Source organism: Vespa mandarinia, chromosome 11, assembly GCF_050613455.1.
Source record: "Vespa mandarinia isolate Hongniang chromosome 11, ASM5061345v1, whole genome shotgun sequence".
Classification (NCBI taxonomy): Eukaryota; Metazoa; Arthropoda; class Insecta; order Hymenoptera; family Vespidae; genus Vespa; species Vespa mandarinia.
Window position 1 is genome coordinate 281605 of NC_140820.1, and position 24879 is coordinate 306483.

A 24879-nucleotide genomic window follows, 5' to 3' on the forward strand; every position below is an offset into this window, starting at 1 on the left:
CGACATCCCCTCGGGCACGTCATCCCGCACCCGTTGCCACATTCTCGTCACAGTCTCTTTCCACGTTCCCGTAATTTATGCGCTTTAATTAGCCAACACGGCCGCGAGCGAAGGTGCTCTAGCAGTAGCTTTAACTCTCTCTTCTCACTTCTTCTTTTCTACTCTTTCCTTCCTGCTCTCTCCTCTTTCGCGAGTATTCCGATGCAGAGACGATAAATTCCATAACTTTTAATCATATCTTAATTTTATTCCCCGTTCAGAACAAAATTGGATTCTCCTGCAGAGAGAAAGAGAGAGAGAGAGAGAGAGAAACCCTTTGCCCATGAACGCAGCTTTGGGAGATTAGCGAACGCGTTTATACGTTCCCATCCCGTATTATTTATTTCATCCCTCATTTCTTCGAGAATGCAAATAACGATTCGATTTGGAGAAAATGCAAATGAAATATTGCAGAGCAGGTCGTTGTTTCACTCGACGCGGTAAAGGAAGGGTAGAATATAACAAAGGCTGATCTTACCTGAAGCACCGATTTATCGAGTCCCGCAAGAAGGGCGGAGGTCGGTGAGGCGGAGGGCGAAGGTGAAGACGAAACCGAAGAGGCCGGAGACGAGGCCGAGGGGCTAGTCGCGGCAGGGGTCGTGGGTGTCGATGGGGCAGGAGAGGGGCCAGGGGAGGGGGCAGGAGAGGCCGCCAAACCCTGAGGGCCCCCTACAGCTGCACCCGCCGACCCCGGTGCTCCACCTACGCTCCTTTCCGTTTCTGCAAAGAAAAAACAAAATGTCATATAAATGTCGGGTCTTGTTCTTATCGTCTCACGTTCTTATTTCTTTGCGGACTAGGAACGTATCTCTCGACGACATTAGAATTATATTTCCATATTTTGATACGCGTATGCGCTTACGAAATTGCACACACAATTTCTATGAAAAGTTCGAAGCATCATACGTCGCAAAATACAATAAAAGAAAGCCCCTACCTATCAGCTTTATATTCCTTTAAAACGCGTCGCGTGCATCTCCCTCGATCTCGCGAAAAAACTTGTAATTTTCCGGTTGGTTTGCGCCCTCGTATTCTTTCTCACATAGACCGAACAGGATAGATAATAGAAGGGAGACAGGCTAAAGTTGATCCGAAAAAAGAGACTCGATAGCCCGAAAGCATTCTCGGAGCACGTTCCTGCCAAAAAAGGCGCGGTCAATTCATTGAATAAGAAACTTAGTTTCATACTTTATAACTTTGTTCCTTTCATTTTTTTTCTCTCTTACTCTTCTTCTTCTTCTTCTTTTTTTTTTTTGCTCGATCGTGGTAAATCGTTCGCGGTAAAACGATCGAGGCGAATGGGGAAAAAGATCCAAAAGGTAAAAGGTATCGCAAAAGGGAGAGGGAAGAGAAAGTCCCCGATACTCGACTCTAATGTAATTGAAAAGTTCCACAAATACTTCTTTTTTTTTTTTTTTTTTTTTTTTTTTTTTTTTTTTTTTTATCAACGGTTTCTAATGCTTTTCTCGATCGCAAATAAATTCTACGTCATATCATCTGCATGCTCTTCTCTTTAATTTTCCTTTTCAGATCGTTCAGCGATAATACGAATCGTACTTCGATTTTATTTTCCGACGTTTGACGCAGAGACAGACAGAAAGAGAAATAGAGAAACAGAAAAACGGAGAAATAAAAAGGAAGAAGGAGGGAGGAAGGGGGTGGGGAGCGGGGGAAAGGGAAGAGAGTAATATCGTTGCTCCACTTTGTTCTGTATTGCCGTGAAAAGTGAAAAGCAAGACAGTACCCTCGGTGTTACATTGTTACTCGGAGAATTTTAGCGAGAATTTCCGAAGTCGGTCTTCCGTGATTACGGTCTTCCTGTCTGCTCTCGCGTTGGCGCGTATTAATCTCATTAGCGATTATACGACGTGAGTTAGCGGTCTCGACGGTGTCCAGCACGTGTTATACTTTCTCGTTTAGTTTGAAAGCACGACGCTTAAACTTTGATCTATACTAATCCGACCTTTATCATTTCTATCTTTACCTTTTTCGACGAGCAAGCAAGATAAAAAAAAATGCCTCCTCGAGGAGATGCCGAAGCGTCCGTAGCTCGTGCATAAAATACCGAGGTCAACTTTATACGAGACATTAGAGTTCTCGGGAGGACAGGAACGTGGCTGACATTACCTTAACAGCTGGCACTGCTTCCCGTTTTATCTCTCCTCGCTTCTATCCTACACGTTTTCCCTCGGAAAACAATAACGCGAAGCAGGAAAGATATAAAGAGAACGGGAAAAGAAGAAAGTGCCGCTGGAAGAGGTTTACTCACGAGTAATTACTCACGGAGTCGGAGGAACTTCCTTGTGAAAGTAAAAATATTTCTTCGGCTCGACGATATTTCTTAATGCATTCGGCAAAAGTCTAGCGGAGTCTCCTTTTATAAAGATCCTTTTCTTTTGATCGACCTCGAGCGAATTCAAAGGTTTAAGAACGCCACGTATCGCTAATAATAATAATAATAATAATAATAATAATAATAATAATAATAATAATAATAAATGTCCGTTTGAACAATTCATATTCTTTACTTCGTTAAATCGAATTAACAATATTTACACGCGCATTTACAAATACGTTCATACGTTCGAAATAGAATGAAAATAGTCACGAGTTCGTCGTGACCTGTAGATAATTTCAGAGTTATTCCCTTAGTAACGAGATATATAACTCGGATGAAAGACACAGAGTCGCCATCTTTGTGTGCCTACCTACGAAGGAGGAGCCAACGAATCTGCCCCGACGAATTTCGGAACGGTCCTGTATTAAAGCGTATAGTCCTTAGAAAGTTCTGCCATAAGTTGTACGGACTTCCTGGCAAAGTCCCTTTCATGAAGGGATGACAACTCGGTTGGACAGCCGTTAACACACATACTAATATCTACTTATTAGGTATGCTAATAGATTGCGAAACTTCAATATTATTCGACAATGCGCAGTGTGTATTGTTATGTATTCACGAGGGTAGATTATTTGCGAATGACAAACAAGCGATTAACTTTTCACCAAAATGGGATGGGACTTTGTCCCTGTCGTCCGATTTATTGCGTAAACCAAATTTAATGGTTACTAATAACGTTTACATCATGTCCGTACGTACAATGGCGTACGGACGAATTTTACAAAAGCAGGCACGCACGCGAAAAACAAGCGAAAGGATGAGCTTTCATTATATAAGGCATAAAAAGGCGGCTATCAGGGCCAAGTTCGTATCTCGGCGTGGCACAATCTCGATGTACATTGCTAACGGACCAGTTGCAATATCTTTTTTAATTTGAAAGATATAAGGCAAATGACGATGCGCAGAATAGGTCTTGACAAAGGGAAAGAAAGGCGAAGGATTCTGGAGAGGACATTCGTAACACTTGTCGCTGCAGCAGATGTCGAGAGGGAGTTATTGCTCTCGCAATACCGACAACGGCAAGTGGAATCTTTCCAAAGGAACACAAAGAGAAAGGGGTTGGGTCGCGAGTTGAATGAAAATTCTTCTTTAGCAAAAATTATTACCATCTTTCGAGATAACAAAGCAAAATATTTCAAATTTCAAGTCGTTATTGTAAAGTATCAAAGGAGAAACGTTTGTTCGATATGAAAATACAAGCAGAAGTGTGATTTCTCCGAGAGCTCGAACGAATATGCGAATCACGTTGGAGTGACGAAAATTATGCCGTACATCGAGTATAGATATACCATAGAGGGAATACGAAATGACGAATTCTCAGACAGTCCGGGGAGTGTTTTAAGCGCGAATCGACACGAGTAAGTCGATTTTATGCGTCGTCTGGTAATATCAAAGATAATTGTTAATAGACGAACGATTCGCATAATGCACGATGGCTAATTATCAATTTTAGGCAAAGGAAATGTTTCGTTCAAAGAAAAGGATATATTTCCGATAAAGAATTCATTATTCTTCCAAGACGAGATTTATTCTACGTCCAGTAGAATATAGGACAATAGTAGCTCGGCAATATCGAGGGGAAAATCCCTTGTTAGCAAGGGCATTTTCGAGCGAGCGCGAAAAATAAAAGGAAAACCATCGGTGGAGAGAGAAATAGAGAGAATATAAGAAGGTGAAGCCACGAATGTCGGACCGTCTACCGAGGATAAGCGATGTGACAGTGCGAACGGAATTGGAGAAAATGAGACATCTTAGCGAGGAAAGAAGACTTAGAATCAGGGAGAAAGAGGGAAAAAACGGCCACTGCCGCGGGGGCGGTTAGCTTCGAAGACGAGGCCATTCATTCGGAGTTATGCGGAGGAAGACTGATAGATTGCGCGCCATCGCCCACTGACACACTCTTCCACGGCAAAGGGCAACCGAGGCTATTGTACTGCGCGAGACAAAATGAAAGATGAAAGACCCACATATATTCTTGGCCTTTTCATCTTCCCATGCAAATAAAAATCTTCGTAATATCTTTAGAACCCGCCTTCCCCCCCCCCCGTCCCCCCACCCCTCAATCCGATAAAATTCGCGAAATATGTCGGATTAGACAGGTAAAGATGTCACCCTTCCCCAACGGAGCTATCACGCCGTAGAACGAATTAATCTGGCTTCGCCCAAAGCGAAGGGCCCCTCCCTTCTGTCCTACATTTTCGATGTAATTGAATCTCTCGTCTTTGCCAAGGCAATTATTCCACCTTCCATTTCCTCGTACTTCCATTTTCCCCCACCTCCCGTCCGTCGGATACTACCAATAATCCCAGGGGCCTTTCTAATACCGCACAAAATTAATCTTTTCTCCTCTTCGGTAGCATTTTCATCAATGAGAGAAAAGGACAAGAATACGACTCTAAATCATGAATGAAAGATTTTTCGTTAAGTATATCTTTCCTAATCGTGTTATGCCGCCTTCAATAGGAAGAAAAAGCAAGTATCTGGCTCGTAATAATTCAAAGAAAATCGAAAGGACGGCCTGCAAAGTTTCCAGGTGGTTTAAGTGAGAGCTTTGATCTAACTAATACAAGTGGAATTAGAGGCCGATTAATCGCTTTCGAGGATTAGATTCCTGAGTATCTTAAACCGATCGATCGCAAACGGGGTCTCTCGCGTACTATCTTACTCCTAATAAATAAAACAATCTTAGAAGAGGAGATATCCCTTTACTCGTTCGCACCGGCTTCGCTTTGCATTGGCTATGGGATAAATCGCACAAAGGACACGTAATAGGATGATAAAGCGTAGAGTTAGCCGCGGTACCTCGCTTATTTCCAAAGATGAACGTCGAAGAAGCAAAAGAAGGTGGAGCAGCCGCCAACGAAACTCCATTAAACCTGACGATATTAGGATAATAGGATTGCTTTTATTATGGTGTCCTCGAACAAGGATTTCTTTTTATCAGCACGAGACACTCCCTTCTTCTTCTTCTAGTACTTTTAGCGAGCTCGAAGGGCGAACTCAACGACAGACGCGATGAAGATAAAGAAAGGAACGAGACGAAGACAACGACATTTTTTCGTCGTGCAGAACGAATTTAACTTCGCTAAATGTAACCAACTCCGATCACGAACGTTTACCTCGTTATTTTTCCAAGAGACACCACGACGTCTACATTAACTTATTATATCCATAAAATATTCGCATTTCTTATTTTCTTTTTTTGCGATCCAAAGAAAACGATGATATAAATGAAAGATTCCTATTAAAAATCGTCCAATCTTAATTATGTTAATTCGAGAGCAGGTAGAGAGTCGAGAAAGCGTTAAATAACAAATTAACATGAAAGATACTAACACTCGGAACATTAGCATATTCATAAAATATTTATCAAGAAGGTGTTTCCGAGCATCCTTCCGAAAACACAGGGGCCAAGCGCGAGATGCTAATGAAAGTTGCTAGACGTAGTTGCTAGAAGCAGGTAGAGAGGAACATCGTTTACAACGTCGAGCCACGTTAACGGAAACTGTTTGAAAGCTGTCGAATGGGAAATACCAAAGTAGAGCCAGTTTTAAGTAAATTTAACACATGAAAATTCTTCCAATTCTTTCTCGCTAATAACGAACTATTACGTATACATATACGCAGTACGTATATACGTAAATATTCGTACGTAAGATAGGTACATAGTAGTTTTCTCCGGATTTCATATGTGATCCAAAGCGGAAACGTTCCGACGTTCATTCCCATCGCTATACATCATCCCTCTTCGTTTCCTCTCCGCGCGAATACGTCGACGTTCTATGCATAATTCAGAAATGCGTATGTCACCGTCGATACAACGGAGAACGGCACAACGGATAGTTATGCATATGTTTCGCGAGGAGAGAAAGAGATGGATGCTGCTAGTATCAACTCTTCCTCTATTTTTTCTTTCGTATGCACTCGAGCGATTTTCTGGCCCGTGGCCAACTGACACGAGAAAAGAATGTGACGTTCTTTTTACTATCTCTCTCTCTCTCTCTTCCTCCTACCACTATGCTTCTATCAAAGAAAGCCATCTTTTGGACGTCACGTGATTTCGTATAGGAGGGAGACTCTATAGTGGTCTGAAAAGAAGAGGGAAAGAATCGCGAGTAATTAGGATTGTACGTGCATCGTCACGATTCATCGTGTTTCACCCTTGACTCTTTTCGAAAGTCTCTCCTCTTTGAAAAATCTTTACTAATTGCAGTTATTTGAGTAATCAGGAAATAATCGGGTTCCTCGTCTAATCCTAATCCTCGAGGAACGAGGGATTAAGTATCAGACACTCGTATCGCGGTCGATGCGCGCTCGTCTACGTACATATCTATAGGACACCGTCCACGTTGAGTCGTACTACAAAGGAAACGCTCACCCACGCCACTCTGGTAAATAATTAACAGTATAGCCAGAGCTCGAGTGTTAGCTCCTCGAGTGAAAAGGATTCTCCCTCGTTGGCAGACGCGAAGATACTTATGCGTATTCCAGGCTCTAATTAAAATTATCGCCTATGTATTTATTTATATGTCTACTTGCATCTATAAGCAAGTGTCAGCGTATCGTGCAAGTCTAATAACTCGGAGTAACAAATTTCTATTCTGGACATATCGGAAGGAAGACCTCTTGGGAAGACCAACGTGTAGAATTTTTATGGTTGCAGCCAGTGGCCGGCTGACACACGACTTATATTTTTACGAGACAGTTCGACGACGCGATTTACAAGCTCTCGATTCAACGCGATTTATAACGTATGACCTTGTCAGTTTCTTAGAAAAACGAAAAAAAAAAATAAAATTATAATAATTTTTAAGGTCTATATATAAAACGTAAAGTTGGTGATTTAAAATCGGCCCGATAAAATATTCACGTTCGAACGTAATATATCCGACGATATCCTTCTTTGATCGCTATTAATTATCAATTGAAATCGTAATTAGATTATCGTGAATGACAGAAACGATGTGAATGCTCAAAGACGTCTCGAGAGCGAAGAGTTAATATTACTCCGTTAATAAAGTTAAGAAGCCATAGTCCTTAGAGGATGTTATATGGTCTCGAACGTCAGCTGAGATGAAATAAATTCGGTACGACGATCCTCTCTCTCTCTCTCTCTCTCTCTCTCTCTCTCTCTCTCTCTCTCTCTCTCTCTCTCTCTCTCTCTCTCTCTGTCGACAAGGAACAAAGAATTGTGGAAATTTCGTATCATAAGCTCCCGACAGAGCAGGTGGTGCTTTTTAGTTTACGAGCCTCGCGTTACTATTTTATCGGGTGTGTCGAGATCGATAACGTCCTCGCTATAACGATATATTTCGCGACGTTGATCCGACCGGTAGCTTCGATAAATCCCACACCAAGGAGAACCTTCTTCTTTTTCTTTTTACTTTCTTCCTACCAATCCTCCTTGCCGCCCCTTTTTAAACCCCCAATACACCATATAGCCGAGCGCGTGCTCGGAATTTAAATATTTCCTTTTGTTTCCTTTCGAAGATAACGTAAATTCTGGAAACAAGTGTAAATTAATAGTGACTACTAATATGTCAAGGATCCGTTAATCATTCCACCGAAATAAGGACAGGTATATATGCACGCATACGTGCAATATGCGACACGTATAGATGGGTCCTCTCGGTACGTTTAACGTCAACGTAAAAAGATCGGAGAGGAGAAAAATCGATCGTAAAGTATGTAACGCGTGACGTCGTAAAACCGTCCGGGTAACTTTACCGCAATTGATTCGAAACATCGATAGCACCAGCAACACGTTTCGTATAAAAATTTCATCGTAAAACGGTCCGACTAAATTTGAACTTTTTAAATATATAACAGCGAGGCAACAATTTGCTTTACCAATTCTTTTCTAGAATCGAAGAAAAAGATATTCGAAGGTACGAGACCGTATATTACGATAGGACGAAAAGTTAGGTGAAATTTCGTAATACCGGCGATGGCAGGGCAACTCGATCTAATAACGTTCATAAACACGAGCCACTAGGTGGGCGCACGTGCGCCTCTCGACCATTAGCATTAACGCACTTTCATGGTTGGTGTTATTACCGTAGTCGGGCAAGTAACGCGCGACGACGGCCAACGTACGGCATCCCTACCTATCGCAATCGTTGAAGTGATTATCGACGTTTACTCGTTCCACCATCACCCTCTGCTATTTCCTATATTATGACGCCTATACATAAGCAAATCCGGTCTAACGTATGAGACTTAGACACCTATTCTCCTCTTACGTATCCATCGAAACGCGTTGCGCAAATTACTTCGCATAAACGTACACACTCGCGTTCGTATCGTTCCATCGCGGCCAAAAGTGACGGACGATTCGATGACGATCTATCGTTATTCAAAGTCTTCTCTTTGTGTGTATTCGAAATGGTAATAGTCGTTAAGAAACGACGATTTACATGGGAGCAAGTCATCGAAGAAAACAATATGGTAAAGAAAAAATGAGAAAAGAGAAAAGAGGAAAAAAAAAAAAAAAGAAAAAAAAAGAAACGCAGTAGGTCGTCGAACGTACAACCATTCGTCGCGATCGAATTGGCTCTCGGGATTTCTAACAAAGTAACGTACGTAGGTGTATGTGCGTGCGTGCATGCGTGCGCGCATCTACGAGACGATGGATGCATTCAAAGCGTGGAGTCATCGTGCAAATACTGATTCCAAAGGTATACCTTTCTGTTTGCACGACTTCGAACACGCCCATTGCATTTCGTTTCCCTCTCTACTCTGCGATTTCAAATTTCTACTTTAAATTACGTGAAACGCGCCAAGGATCGCAACGCGTCTCTCCTCGTATATGAATAACTTCTTTTGATCCTACGGAACATAGGCGTTTACCGTACCGTAAAGTCGGAGAGAAATTAACGTCGATTGCGACTGCTGGGAGTCGTCGTCATGAAAAATATTTACGTACTTGTGTGACGCGTACGAATCGATGAAAGAAGAGAAGACTTTTTTGACAAAACACGGCAATTCGTTTAAAACGAGAACGAACGAACGAACGAACCCGTTGAGGTAAGGTAATAGACAAAATATATAACGTAATAGGGAGAGAATGTAACGAAGAGGATCGAGGATAAATGATGGTCCCAAACATTCCGCGAAAAAGTTACAAATACGGAAATTTATAATATTGTCATTCGTCTGTTACACGCAGACGTTAACTATCGAGCGAATAGACGCAAAGAGGTGGAAGGATACACGTCGGCTAGATTACCATTCTAGCTGCGTTATGCCACAACGTTTTGTTCGTAACAACCCTTCCTTCCATCTGTCACGGGCTAATCAGCGTAACGGATGTCGAGAGGCTGCCGAGAGGATGCCGAGAAGATGCCGAGAAGATGTCGAGAAGATGCCGAGACACGTTATCCCTCCGTTGAATGACGGATGGAGACGTATCTCCCGTTAAGCTCGTTCGTTCAATGGAAACGGAATCTTCGCTTCTTCCAGTGGATCCGACTTTACCGTTCGCTCGACAAGACGAATCGTTGCTCGCTAGATCAAAACTAGTTTTACAGAGATGAAAAGAACTACGCTAAACCTAACCTCCAACATTTTCTATCAGAACTGTTTGCCGTGTGTTTTCGCGAAAAAAAGAAAAACAATAGAAAAGAGAGAGCTAGAAAAAAAAAGCAAATATCCAAGGTGCTTTTCTCGCGAGATCGCACAGCATCCGTTTCGTTCTTGTTCTTTCTAGCGAGGAGCCGCCATTAGAGAAGGTAGGTACAGGTCTACCGCATGAAAAGGTAGGTATTCTCTTTCTTACCGACGTAAAAGCAGCTCGCGTTGGCCCGTACAAAAGCGCGAAATGCATATTTCAGGAAATCCAGCGAGCAATGGCACGGACGCCAGAGAAAGAAGCGAAATGGAGAGGGGAAGGTGGAGAAGAGGCAAAGAAGGACAAGAAAAGGCTCGCAAACCTTTTCTTCTTCCCTTCGGAGATGCCGGCCGTAGTAGACACACGAGCAGCACTTTCGTGTCCTCGTGAATTCTCGTCTTTCGCCTTCCACACTCTTCCTTCCACCGGTCGTCGCGACGAGACGAAAGAAAGGGTTGCGTCTCGCTACGAAACATATCAAAAAGAAGGGGAGACGATGCTTAAGCTCCTACGACCCTTCCTTCTGTGTGTGGTTTTTCGGTAAGATAATCTCCCGTGGCTTCTCTTTTCCCGAGAACGAGAACAAGCGAGCAGGGCTTGGTGCATCGAGTAGAATCCAATCGTATCGAATCGAAATGTCGTTGACGAGACTCGTTTGGCTTCACGTCGAGAGAGAGAGAGAGAGAGAGAGAGAGAGAGAGAGAGAGAAGGAGAGAGAGAAAGAGACAGAGAAAGAATATCTTTTATCGCTAATCTACTATCTGTTCGTGTTAACTCTCTTTCTCCCGTCGCTGCTAGAACATTGAGAAACGTTCATATACGACGTGTTTATGCAAATTTACACTGAAAGAAAGACAAACGTGAATATAATGTATACAAAGCGAAGAAATGCGTTAGAACGAGAGGAGAGAGAGAGAGAGAGCGATAGAAAGAGGGAGAGCATGTTCATCCGATAGATGTATGAATAATGTATATAGTACATTTAATATACAAACGTATGATAGATGAGACTTCCGCTCTACGCAAAAGATACAAATGCATAACTCGATATAACCAAATATATACGCCGTTACTTTTGCTCGTGTATTTGTACATCTACCCTTCCAAAGAGGATAACGCTCGTTTAAAATCGAGTCGACGTCGGGAAGTTTGCCTATTTCTCTCTCTCTCTCTCTCTCTCTCTCTCTCTCTCTCTCTCTCTCTCTCTCTCTCTCTCTCTCTCTCTCTCTCTCTCTCTCCCTTTCCACTCTTTCACATCACCTCTCGATCAATGCGCGTCCTAAATAAATTTGCGAGACGCGAAAAGGAGGGGATATATAGGCCGTCGATAAATTAAGGGCGAAAAGTTCAATTTCGTAGGAGGCAATGTATATGTGTCACTTTGTATAATACTATCCTTGAATCTATTCAAAGGAACAAAACCATTTCGATGCACGTACGTAAGCAGTGGTTTCAATTTCTCCCAATAGTGGTTCAAATTTCGCATTTAATACGAGGCAAAAGATAAAATGTAAATGACAAAAAATAATAATAAATGTATATATTATTTGAGAAAGATTTGAGCTGAGGTTTTGAGAACACGAGAAAGACGTTTTCTATTCTTGAACGAGGAGCCCGATAAACACTGGCGTTGTCTTCGACGATTCTTGAAAACGACGCTTTAATGCACCCTTCGGGAAGGAGGAGGTGGTACCCCGTCGCTCTATGGTTCTATGGAAAGTAAAAGCGAGGTAGGGGAGACCGGAAGGCGGTGCATCTGGCGCTATTAGTCTCTGACATCGTTCTTACGGAAGAAAAGTCTTGTTCCTGGCACTCCCGGTCTAAGCTCCTTCCCTCGGCTGCCGAGCAAAACGACCGGGCGTCGTTTTATCGTGCGTAAAGAAAGCCATCCACAACGAGCTATCGTTTTTTACCCAACAACGCTAAGATATCCGCCAGAAAGTCCACGTCGCGCGGATTTTAGATGACACCTTGACCGATACTACCTCCATTTTATAAATCTCCTTTTCTCTTCGAGACAGCAGCAATCTTTTCGAGAAGAAAACGTTTTCATGTTTGCGCTATCAAAGAAACGATTCTTTCTGGTCAGATTGATTATCGACGAGTTTTATATCCTTCCAGTATCGAACCAAAGAACGCGCTTGAAACTAGCGCTTACTTTTTCCCTACAATACTTATCTCCACCACCATCACCACCACCACCACCACCACCACCACCACCACTCTACTACCATCACCTACAACGAATTAAAAAAGAAGAGAGAAAATTCGTGTCTGGCTTACCCAAGGTAAACAATGAAAAGGGGTTCGTTGGGTGCTTTTTGCGAACTACAAGCGTCCGGATTACGGGTCGAATGAAACATCGATTCTGAATATGTAGCTACCTACATATTCGCAGTATGTAGTGCGCATGTAACAAGAAAGGCAGATAAAACCAGTGGATCATGAGAAAGACACTTTTTATCGGTCTAGCGAATATGGACTAAGTTTTAATTATGCCCTATTTATTTGTTAAATAGATTTCATATCAAATGCCTCACCTCACCGAACTAGATAAGAGTCTTTTAAATTATTTAGCTGAAAACGTACTAGAGATCTAGGTAGCATCGATTAAGCATATAGATGAAAGTAATAATAAATGACGAGCAAGTTTTTTCTCGGCGTATCTTTCGCAACGACTTCTTCTGCCCAACTATTTGCAAATTGATTTCTACGAGCGCGTTTTATTTTGCTCGCATCTACGCATAAAGGAGATCCAATTTACTCGCATTATTCGTGAATACTTTCAATAACTTTTTCTCGGATTAATTAAAGCCCTACTTCGATTTCGTTCTGAAGGCAGGGATTTTAGATTCGAAAAAGGAGACGCATCAAATTATCAAGTCCAACGTTGCGGAAATATTTCGACGTAAAAACGTATAATTCGAATTACATCGAGCGTGAATTTAATACGAGCAAAAACAGCTTCGAGTGAAAAATAATTAAAAAGCGATGGTTAAAATATTTCCGTGAAAAAAATTTCAAGTTGTTCCCTCTTTAATGGCTTACTTTTACTAGCTGGGTAACGTACGCAAAGTTAAGCGCACGAGATTAGAAGCAACCAACGGCGGATAGCAGACCTCCAAAATTCTCGATCGATATCGGTTGAGTACGGTCAGCTCGTATTTCGTCTCGTCTTACTTAACGGTTAAAGTTAGCCTCTCGTGTATTCGTATCGATCTCAATTAGATACGTCGCCGGAGGAGGGGGAGGGGAGGGAACCAAAGAAAGACACGACGACCCGTGTTTAATAACGCATTTACTGGCTACGAGAATGCTCATCGATTATTGATTAATGATAACAATTAAGCTCGAGGACAAAAAGATACACGATGTTTGTCATATTCTTGGCTGTAAAAAGGATTAAAAATCAATTAGAGATACGTTTTATGTTTGTACCTTAAGTTAAAAGCTTCAATAATAGAACGAATCGTGTCAAAAGAGAGAGAGAGAGAGAGAGAGAGAGAGAGAGAGAGAGAGAAAGAGGTGTGTTCTTTCATATTTTATTCTCAAATCAAAAAAGAAAAGAAAAAATGAAAATAACGTGGAAGGTTTTGTAATTACAATGCCTTTCGTTGAAATACAAGAGAAGAGGAGGACAAACAAAGTAGTACAAGCGACTCGTACTACTGGCAAAGACCGAAAACAAGGGCGGTTCATCAACTAAAAGCAACAGGGTGCCAGCTGTTGGCCCACATACGAAGCGAGTCGAGAAAACTATCGTTTCTACCGTTCTCATTGTAATCTCTTCGTTCTTTCTACGGGTAAAGAGTACGTATGTGCGCGTGTGTGTGTCTAGATGAGAAAGAGAGAGAGAGAGAGAAAGAAAAGTAACCGTCGAGGAAATAAGAACAATATGAAAAATCTATGCTAGAATGCTTCCTCTTTCTATCATCGTTCAAAGTTTTCACCATCTCTACACGCTTGTTCGCTTTTTTGTGTCACTCGTTGGAGGAAAACGTTTGAAGCGAAAAAAAAGGAATGAACGATTCTAAGAAAAATAATGAGGAGGTTGGATAACACGAACGCTTATGTATGTGTATAGGTAAATTTTTCGATATAAAGAAATTCTTGTGTATTAAATTGGAGTGCGCGCTTAAGTATTTACGAACATCTTTTTGTTTCGCAATTAAAATTTCTTTTTTTTCTTGCTCGCTCGCTTTCTCTCTCTCTCTCTCTCTCTCTCTCTCTCTCTCTCTCTCTCTCTCTCTCTCTCTCCAGTTTCGTGAAAAAACAAATAAAAATTCGTCTTCTCTACGTACATAACCGTCATCAACGTATTACGATCGAGATTACTGAAATCGTTCTTTTCGAGATTTAATCCATTCTCCCTCATCCTTGAATCTTTTTTTCTTTCTTTCTTTCTTTCTTTCTTTCTTTCTTCTGACCGAAAGAATTTTCTGAATCGCTAATGGACCGTCTCGCTGTACATCGATCATTAGAAGAAAAAGACTTCTCGTCGTATTCGAGATAGATCGAGACGATCAAGCTCGAACGAATAGTCCGAAAAGGCGAATATTTTCTTAGAAGACTAAGTATGCATTATATAAACAATTTGACAAGTGTCCGTACGATATCGCTTCGATTGTCATTCGTAAAAAATAATTTCGTTATTAATAATAAAATAAAATAATGTTAAAACATGTACGTACGGGTGAAATAGCCTTCGAGCGAGAGCAATCTTTCAGATGCGTTGTTACTCGGACGAAGGTTAAGAGATTACTAAACTATATATATATATATATATACACGTGAAACTAGAAGCGTAGAGGAAAAATCGATATAAACAGAACTCAAGGACACCTCAAAGCATAAACGGAGAGTAATAACAGACCCTCGACGGACGAACAAATACTACATAGTCATAATAGATCAAGACTCTCGAGTAATCGTAAAGAGGAAAACAATATTTTACAAGCACATTAGTGACGTATCAAATGCTTATTACGTTCGTACTTTCTACAACCATCAGCGTTACGTACGACTTATTTTTGAAGAAATTACAGGACATCTTTATGGAATATCCTAATGGAGATCGTGCCTGGGGTTTTCTCATAAGAACGAACTCCATTGAGTCGCAGGGCGTACGTTCGTTGAACGACTCTCGAGAGAAATCATTACAACGTATAATACTAAGTTACAGTAAGCGCAAAGTACCCTTCAATATTCGCGTGGGATCACGCAGACGTATCGACGTTATTTCGACGAAATTACATTTGACAATTTTCCTTCGCCATGTAAAAAGCATATCTCTATCGTCTATACGAAAGCGATGTCGTGTATAAAATACGCTCATTGAGGCGCATAAATAAGATGGATATATCTTGTCCGATAGAGAGAAAAAAGATGACTTCTTTATCTCTGGCGAATAGTTCGAAAAATTAAAATATTCGATCATTGTACCTTCATAGAAAGTAAGTTCCTTCGTTCGCTTTGGTTTCGCCGAAAGATGTATCGATGTTATTCGATGATGCAAAAAATACGAACGAGTGCGAAATGAAAGGGAAAAGAATTTGGTTGTATTTGGAATTAATCGACACGGTACATAATCGATGAAAGGAAAGAAATTCGTCGATGGAGATGAAAACAATTGGAAAAATACGTAAGGGAGAGGAAGAAGGGTATGGAAGCGTGCAAGAGATAGACTGTACGCGACAATGCGTGTACGGTCGTATCAGATTAGAAAGCACGGGCGTTGGGGTGGTTTACGAGAAGTACAAACACGGCCGAACGTTTCGCTCAGTGGGGTCGTCGTTGGTTAGATAGACACTAGGAATCTCCTTCCATTTGACGTGCATTCTCCGTGGTTGCATCCCGACATGCATTATCTGCCGAACGTAGAGATAACGCCTGGCCGAACTCACCCTCCAAAAATCTACCCTCCGAGCGTACGAACACTCCGCGCAAACGAACACTCCGGCAAACCGATTAATCCGTGTTCCCCCGGAACAAATCCAACCCTAAAAACGTACACCGCGGATGCGGCTGGTATAGGCGAGTAACGCGGATCGGTGATTAAGAGATATTTCAACGGAGATCATTGAACGAAGCTCGTTATTCGTTATATACCTTTACGTCTTGAACATATTAATCATTGAAATTATTAAAATTTGAGAGAAATATTATTTTCTCCTCCGTGTCCCAGCAGTTGTTGTTTTTCGTCTCGTTTTACACATATATATATATATATATATATATATATATATATATCGTATACCACATGTATTTCAGAGAAGAACGAGTTTTCCCCGTTAAGGGAGTAATCGTGCATTGTTCGAATCGCATTTCGGATGGCCGATTTTAGGGAAGAATCGAGCATTGTTTCGGCCGATGGTGGAGAAGACGCGAAGGGATTTGTCGGCGCATTGTCTCCGAATTAGCGGTGTGGACACGGTCGAACACCGTTTCTGTTTTCAACCTAAATTACTTAGTTCCATTAGACGCGACGAGTCGGCCTTACGTCAGAGCAATTCGCGCTAGAAACTTTTCCAATGTTAAAATCCAATTACAAATCGAATTACGGATACGAATACTTAATTAACGAGCTTGCAACTCGTTTCGCTAATTTCACAGGGCTAAAATTTCACTCGATCTATCGTATCGACAATCTATTTGATATATTATTTATCTCCCTTTATCGAAACGCGAACTCGTGATTTCGAACTCGAATCGCTTAAGCAACCGTCGCTTTATAGACACCGTGCTAGTGGACGTTGATGGAAATAAAAAGAAATAAACTAATGGGCACGAGAAACGACTAATCGAGTAATTTGTGAATTAAGAGGAACAAGGCGCGAGTATACTCGTAACGATATCGTCGAAATTTATTATCGAGAAAGATCCCGTTCGTTAGGCGAGTAGAGCGGCAATACCAGGAACGATACGATACCAGTATCGTACGAGGGAGAATTTCTGGGATAAATCGAAGCTAAATACCGGGGCGCAGGTGACCGAACCACGGTCAGATGGCTCTGCGCACGATCGAAGTAAAATACGGAAAGGTCGAATTAACGAGGCTGGTGTAAGTTTAACAAACGCGTAATTCAATGGCCCGGATCGATGCCTTTTGTTTCTCGCTCTTCGTTTAACGATGTTTCTGTGGTTTCCATCAGCGAATGAATTTTCACAATGTATTCAGTAATAAAATGCTATCCTAAAAAAAATCTGAAAGCTTCCGCTTATGAACGCGATCGCAATTAAATGAAAAACAATGAATTACTCTACTCCAATGTACGACTATTTGTAACATCTTACTCGAGGCCGATATAAGATAGATAATAGACAAGATAAATGAGATAATATTTCAATGAGATTTTTCTAGACATTTTTCATCCCCGAATTCTCTTTCCTGAAAAAAATTACGAGAAAAAATGACGAAAATAAAAGGAGCTAAAAAATAACGTGATATTAGCTTTCTGTATCGCATTCGTGTTTTATTCCATTAACAAGTATTTAACCGCGGAATTTATGAATCCATTTTCCCTCGAAAGAAAAAACGAAAAAGAAAATCGTCAGCTTTCATCGAAAAATGTTGCGATAAAATTGCACGACAATGTACCTTGCGAGTAAGAGGCTAGTCTCGAAAGCAAGGGAGCAACTACAATGTCACGTAAATAACGTTCCGAAGGAGAGCCAAGAGTAGAAGAAGAAAGTCAGTCGGAATATTCGTAGGCGGCGTGAACGCCACGTGCGAGCAATTTTACCCTCTCTTTCCTTTTTTACCTTCGATCCACACAACAAGCGAACTTGTACTTCGAGACACGTGCCATCTTCTCGCGCTGCATTCCACTCATCCTCAACAAAATCCGTTCGTGATTGCGTCCTCCTCGTATTCCGTCCTACTCGATACGCCCACGTATCGATGAACAATCAATATTTACCGGAGAAATCCAAAGTTTCAAACCGGTAGGCAAGATTGCTCTCGACTGTCGATATAGTATACTAGAAATCCATGAAATTCCATTTCTACTTCGATCAACGGCCACTGGATTCACTCCACACTCTCGTTATCGCCGAAAAAAACAATCTAAATTTCGTCTGGAAAACAAATTTACGTTGCACTGCGATAGATAAAAATTTGTTCGCATTTCCTGTCTATTACAAAATCGGAAAATGAAATGGCAACTGATAGAATTTTTATCTAAAAATTACAATTAATTGTTAAACCTTAAAGTATCGTCAAATCTAGTACGATCGATTACGATCAAAATGACAATGCCAAATAAAACGTTCTAAATTTGTTTTATTACATTTGTCCAAATGCTATATGACGGACGAATTCCTATTTTTCGAGGGCGTTCCCTCTTTTTTTGCGAAGTAAAAAGAGAGAGAGAGAGAGAGAGAAAAAGAGAGATGATGAAGAGCAGGAATTCAATGGAAAGGATGTATCGCGTAGAGTGCGCGTGTATGCGCGTAACTCCTACACGAATATGAGAATATACGTATATAGAAATGCAAGATCGTAAATGTGTTGCGTATGGATAACGGCGACCGTGATCCGCTCGGTTTTTAGACGCTTTTGCTGGTATATCTAGGACAACATCGCCAGAGCCTACCGTTTTAACGGCTAGACTCTGGCCAAAAGCTTTTCATCAAAAACTCTCATCTTTTCTACCGTTTAATGAAGCTTACTGCTTTTTCACGACCTCGTTATTGCTCCCGTCTTAAATTTTTCTCTCCCTTTCGAACGGCATATATCCCGAAACAAATGCATTTGCGTTTCGCTAACTTACAAAGTTACGTGTATCTCAGGATAAGTAAAAAGAAAGAAAATATCTTATAAAGTTCTATTTTTTTCTATCTTTCCTTTTTTTTTTCTTCGAGCCGATGGATAAAAAATGAACAAGCGAGTTTTATAAAGGTTCCTTCGCCAAAGAAACGAAGAAAAATGTTATGAGATGGAATAGAATTCGACGTAGTTGGAAATTATTCTACCGGAAGAAAGTCCACGAGAGGGGAAATCAAAACTTGAATTCTTACCTATACCGTTTCCTTTTGTTCGATTAATTTCGTATAACGGAGGAAAGAAAAAAGATCAGATTGTAGGACGAACGAATGGTCTATTTGCAAATTAATAATGCCGTTCGAATTAATCTCTCGACTCGTAGAACACGACACGTTTTTTCTTTTTTGTTTGAACTATGACTGGTAAATTCTGGCCTTATTCTGGTCGATACAAAGCTAGCTGACTTCGACTAAATCCACGCAGTGATCGGCTATGAAACTTGGTCGAATCCTAATTAATACCACGGTTAATTCGATTAGAACGTTAAGTGTTAAATTAATTAGGTACGCGTAATGGGTAGACATGTCGAACGGCTCTCTCTCTCTCTCTCTCTCTCTCTCTCTCTCTCTCTCTCTCTCTCTCTCTCTCTCTCCCCCCTATTCCTAGAAAAGAAAACAGGAAGACGGATAGGGTGCAAATTCGCAGTATCTATATTGACTCGGTAATTAACGATTTAATCAATATGTGCTGTTCATTCGATCTGAATAGTCAAATAAATGAATTCAACGTTGTTGAATTACGTGAACGTGTGTTTGTGACAACATTAATAAAAAGGGACATAGCAATAGAACGATGCTCGATAGATGTTCGAATCCATCGCGAAAACTATTCCATTCCATGTGAATTTCCAGAACAGTGTACTCGAAAATGCGAACGACATCACATTGTTGTTACTTTTTGGAAGAACTTTCGGTAGCCATACCACGTTTCACTTAGGGAAAATCATTGGCAAAACGGAGGGCAATGGTGAAAATGCTGACGTCAACTATTAAGAGAAAACGAGGCCATTCGCAATCGTTCTTGAAATCGATCAGGAAGATGGGCATTTTCGGAATATTCGCTGAAGGCGGATGTATCGCTACTCGACCTAATCCTCGATTGACTTTTCGATCGAGTAGTAGTAATAAACTATATATTCACGTATGTATATTACGTATATGTACGATATAGGTATATGGCTTTCTAAGGATAGCTGAGAAAATTGATTAAAAAATAAATAGGCAATAAAATATTTGTTATAATCAAGAATAGATTCGCGGGATCATCTACCGTTATCGGTATCGCTCTCGATAAGAGCTCGAGAAAGATCATAGTTATCAACCGAGAGTAGACTAATCGAACGATCGATAGAACGAATTCGTCGCGTAAGAATTTACGATTATGACCGCGTACTTGTCGTAAGATTAAATAAGGAAACTATAAATAAGTAAAAGTTTAGTTTTATCGATAGAGAGTTTAATTAGAGAAAAGGACATGGAAAATATACGAATTGATCTGCTTTTAACAACGAAACAAGAGGAAAACGAGTAAGCTTTAGAACCCTGACGAAGTAAAGCACCTTTGCTCGTGACACTTAATATTAACGAGGAATCCTGTAAATCTTTAATGAAACACGAGCTTTCGCTTAGGCCGCTAACAGCTTAATGCACTCCGGGCCAAACCCTCGTGACCAAGAGCCTTTACGTATCTTCCACGACTTAAAAAACGGGTGTTGCATGCACGCACACCCAGACGGGCCGGCAGAGATATTTATTTTCTTAATACTTACACGAGATATTTCATATCATCGAATCCATGTAAAACTTCACGCGAGATATATCGGAATTTCTGACACGTAGCTGTTACACTGTCACCCACTAAAAAGATAAATACGACGAGGTAACCTCGTTACACGGTTGACACGCGCGTTTCAAAAGTAATAAGACATAATATAACGATCGGTTTGTATCTTGTCGCGCGCTTCTCTCACGAAGAAATTCTTTTCCTACGTCTCTCGTCGATATATCCCTTCTCTCTTTTTGCTTTTTTTTTTTCTTTTTTGTTTCTTTTTTCGAAAAATACGCAAAAATCACAACTCGATAGAGAGAAATAAAAAAAAGACGTAGATATGTATATAGGAGTTAATGGAAAGCGTCAGTACCGATCGCCGACGGAAGAAACATCGGTGAACCGTCGTTACCCCTTGATCGTCCGGGGTCGTACTGTGTTTTACCCCGTCGCCCCTTCCTCGAGCCACCCGGCTATACGAGAGTGGTCTTCCAAGCGCAAGCGCCGTTTCCACGCGCCGTTTCCACGCGCCAGCGAAAACCTTCGCGAGTCGAGCCAGCACCAACACCACCGTATCACGGCCACCTCGTAGCCGACATCATCACGGGGGTGCTCTCCCGCGGTCAATGTCACCCAACATCCCTGACTCGAGTTCCTGACACGGAGATACAGCCACTTTCGGTCCGTTCCGGCCGTTGGGACGTTTCTTTCTATGGCGACGTCCAACGGGAGAAAAAGAGAAAAAGGATGGAGGAGAACAAACTGCTACTCTTTTCGATTTCAACGAAATCGATAAGAAAAGTAAAAGGGAGATCGATCTATCGTTTTTATTCCATTAACATTTCCCTCGTTACTCGAATACTTTATTTCTTTTCGAGAAAGATTCCTTTCGCTTTCAACGTCCTACGAATTAATTAAATAAGGTCTATTTAAATATAATTGAAAGTGGCATTTTTACGATCGTCTAAAGTAAAATGTGTGAACTGTCGTCGTGCGGACGACGAAGCCGTGTTCCCTCTCTCCTCTACTACGACTTTTGTTTCATGGTTTAGCGATAACGCGATTTTTCTAGGATTTCCTTGGATTTCGCGTATGCCCGCATGAGAGAGAAGAAAACGCTAGGTCTCGAATGGAATTGGAGGATTTACGACGCGTCCCCGAGGAACACACTGATTTCAAATGTTTCTCGCCGTCTTTTCTTCCACACCGTTCTCCTCTTATATTCTCCTTCCTCCGTTAGATACCTTCGACAATATCTGGTCGAGAAAACTACTCGTTCGAAGGATTCGTCACCCTCCGGTTATGAGCTTCCTCCCTCCTACCTACCTACCTACCTATCTACCTACCTAGTCGCAATACCTATATATCTATTTCCCTTCGCATCCTTCTGTCTTATACTATAGTCCTATCGGGACTTTGATATCTTCTTCTATTCCATCCTAAGTATTCCCTCGTCGATCGATAATTATATCTTCCTTGGGAATAACGTGATCGATCACTGATCGTACCAGGGATGACTCTCTTTTTTCGTTTATTTTTCCTTCTCTTCTTTTGTTGTTTTTTCTTTCTTTTTTTTTTTTCTTTGTTTTTTTTACCCAATTCAAATCAGAAGCGACGCTGACAAGTCAAGCACTTCGTCGCGATAAATTTACGTGGCACACCTGCTACCATCCGTGGAACCCTCGCATATTCATCCTGAGGTAACACCGACGAGGGGACGAACCGTGAAAGAGTAAAGAAAGAAGACGCGGCGGAAGGAAAAAAGAAAAAAGAGAAGAAGAGAGGATGTCAACGAAAGTCAGGGATTTTTCAATATCCTATTATTCGTTCCGCCATGAGAGAGTGTAAGGGAGCCATACAGTTATGGAACAAACGTGTGCACGTCCAAACTATGCACGTCTGAAAAACCATTAGAAATTGTCTTTAAAAAAGATCTAGATAGGATTATCGATATATTTAACTAATTGATTATCGAAATTTTATCCCTGAATATTCCTTTCCTATTTCTAACGAGTAAATAATAGTAAAAGTTTACAAAGTATTCCACGGCGATGCTTTATCTTTGCCTTCTCCTATCGTACCTGTATATCTACTCGCTTTGAAAAGATAAATAGATAGATAGAGAGAGAGAGAGAGAGAGAGAGAGAGAGAGAGAGAGAAAGGGACGGTCTCGCCATTAGACTATCATAAAGCACGCAAGTATAATAACGGTGAAAATGAATTAAATCTCGGCACGCAAACGAAATGGCCATCCGACTTTTGTCTCGTAGACAAATGTGTATAGACACAACGGGAACAATTGACTGACAACTCTATCAATGAGAAAACGAAAGATCAGAGAGAGCTGGTCATGGCATTTGTAAATATCACATATTTTCGATCGTTTGTCAAGAATTCGTACCAAGACCTTCTCTTCCTCTTTGTCTCTTGATCAGCGCATGCGTCATTTACCATTAATCTTGTTCATTGTTCCCCTCTTTAGGTGGAAAGCCCGGATTCTGAAACTGCTTCGTACCGTTCTCTCCCTTCTCGCGCACCCTTCTTCTTGGCTTCGACTATTACGAGGGTGCCTTGTTCCAAAGTTTCTAGCGACAGAGAGAGAGAGAGAGAGAGAGAGAGAAAGAGAGAGAGATATTCTTGGGATCTCGTCTATTAAGCATCGTATTTTCATTCACATTCAGAAGCATATCGTACGAAATTTCGCGTTGACCTGACGTCCATGTTTAAATTTTCGAAGGAAACTTTTAAAATTTAATATCCGATTGACTTCTTTGAGAAGCACTCTTTTTTCCCTCGTAAAAGATAATAAATAGAATGCTGATGTAAAAGGGAACGATTCGAATCTCGTTTATCGTATAAACTGTTAACACCGACATAGAGTAAAATCAATGAAAAACTTGGCTTGACAAGAAAGGTAAATCGCCAAAGTACGACAAAGTACGTCCAAGTTTAAATGGTACAAAAGAGAGAGGAGGAGAGAGAGAGAGAGAGAGGGGGGACGAATTTAAAGGAACAAAGTCCTCAGAGTAGCGGACAATGCACGAGTTTAAACGGAGCCTGGTTAAACTAAACCCCTCTACCAATGAGATATTTCTCGAAGAATGTTCCACTCGGCAAGAGACGAAAAGCGTAGTCGCCTGCAAAAGTATCCGCGTAAGCGCAGAATCAAAGTTTCCCGAGCAACTAAGATATATCGGTGAGAGGAGAAAAATGTATATGTATGTGCGAGAACCAAGGGAAGAGGAGGTGATTGTACCTCTTCAGGAAATATCCTTTTTCACCCCGGTCCAAGAAGTTTTCCCCTGGGGACACGAGCGTCTCGAGTTAATTACGCCGCTTGGAATGTAGGAAGAAGGGAAGAAAAAACGAGAGAGGAAAAGACTCGGCGGCGTAGAGAACGAATACGTTTCTATATAAAAAAAAAAAAAAAAGACAAATCTAAAAAAGAGAAATAATAACCGATAAACGATGAAGACGAGCAAATAAGCAAAATCGAAGTAAACGCGATACGCAAAACGATCCAAGTGATGGATTGTTTGGCAAACGCAAAGTCATCCCTGATGCTGACTTCCCTAACGGCTCTTGCGGGGGTTCCTCGAACCGCATTAGCAAGCTGGTTGCTTCCTATAGCGTGGCCACTAACTGCTTGCCCGTCTTAATGGACCGTTTTACTCTGACCGACCAGACGACCGACCACCGTCAGATTACAAGCTCGACCGACCGCCCGGTAGCTTGTGCCTGCGTTGAACCGACTTCTACCTCTGCTACCAAATCCCCCTTCGTCTCGTTCTCTTTCTCCCTTCTTCTACGCAAAGTCCAGCTTGATTGTCGGTATAGTAATGAACGTGGCTTAAACGCCAGCTACCAAATCAAGAAGCAACATACACTCTCTCTCTCTCTCTCTCTCTCTCTCTCTCTCTCTCTCTCTCTCTGTCTATCTATCTATCTCTTCTGGTCCCTCGCTCGCCTTTTCTTGTCATTAGAGTCTCTAACGTAACAATCCCCTTCTATCCTTTTTCTCTTGCCATGCTCGTAATTGGTAGGAATAATGTTGCCGAGTCTACGAGCCCGCAATTGCTCGTAACCGTATTGATCTACGATGTTTACGGTCCACTGTATTCGCACGGTGATCTCTTTGTGTTACGTTCAAATAATTTCCTCCCACAATGGTAACGCAAGCTAGTACACCTAGTAATTGCATCGATTTATCTCAAAGGTCTATGAGGATTCGTGCGTACAATG

General features: G+C 41.3%; 1 protein-coding gene across 6 annotated transcripts in view; it reads right to left on the bottom strand.

Annotated features, from left to right (window-relative positions):
* The window catches only part of LOC118441359 (dystrophin, isoforms A/C/F/G/H), a 223015-nt gene that overhangs the window by 175743 nt on the left and 22393 nt on the right, over window positions 1-24879 (bottom strand). For all 6 annotated transcript variants that reach the window (XM_035865630.2, XM_035865632.2, XM_035865628.2 and 3 more), the window contains one exon: window positions 518-759. In XM_035865630.2, coding sequence (XP_035721523.2) covers window positions 518-759 — 242 coding nt within the window. The remainder of the gene's footprint in view (window positions 1-517; window positions 760-24879) is intronic.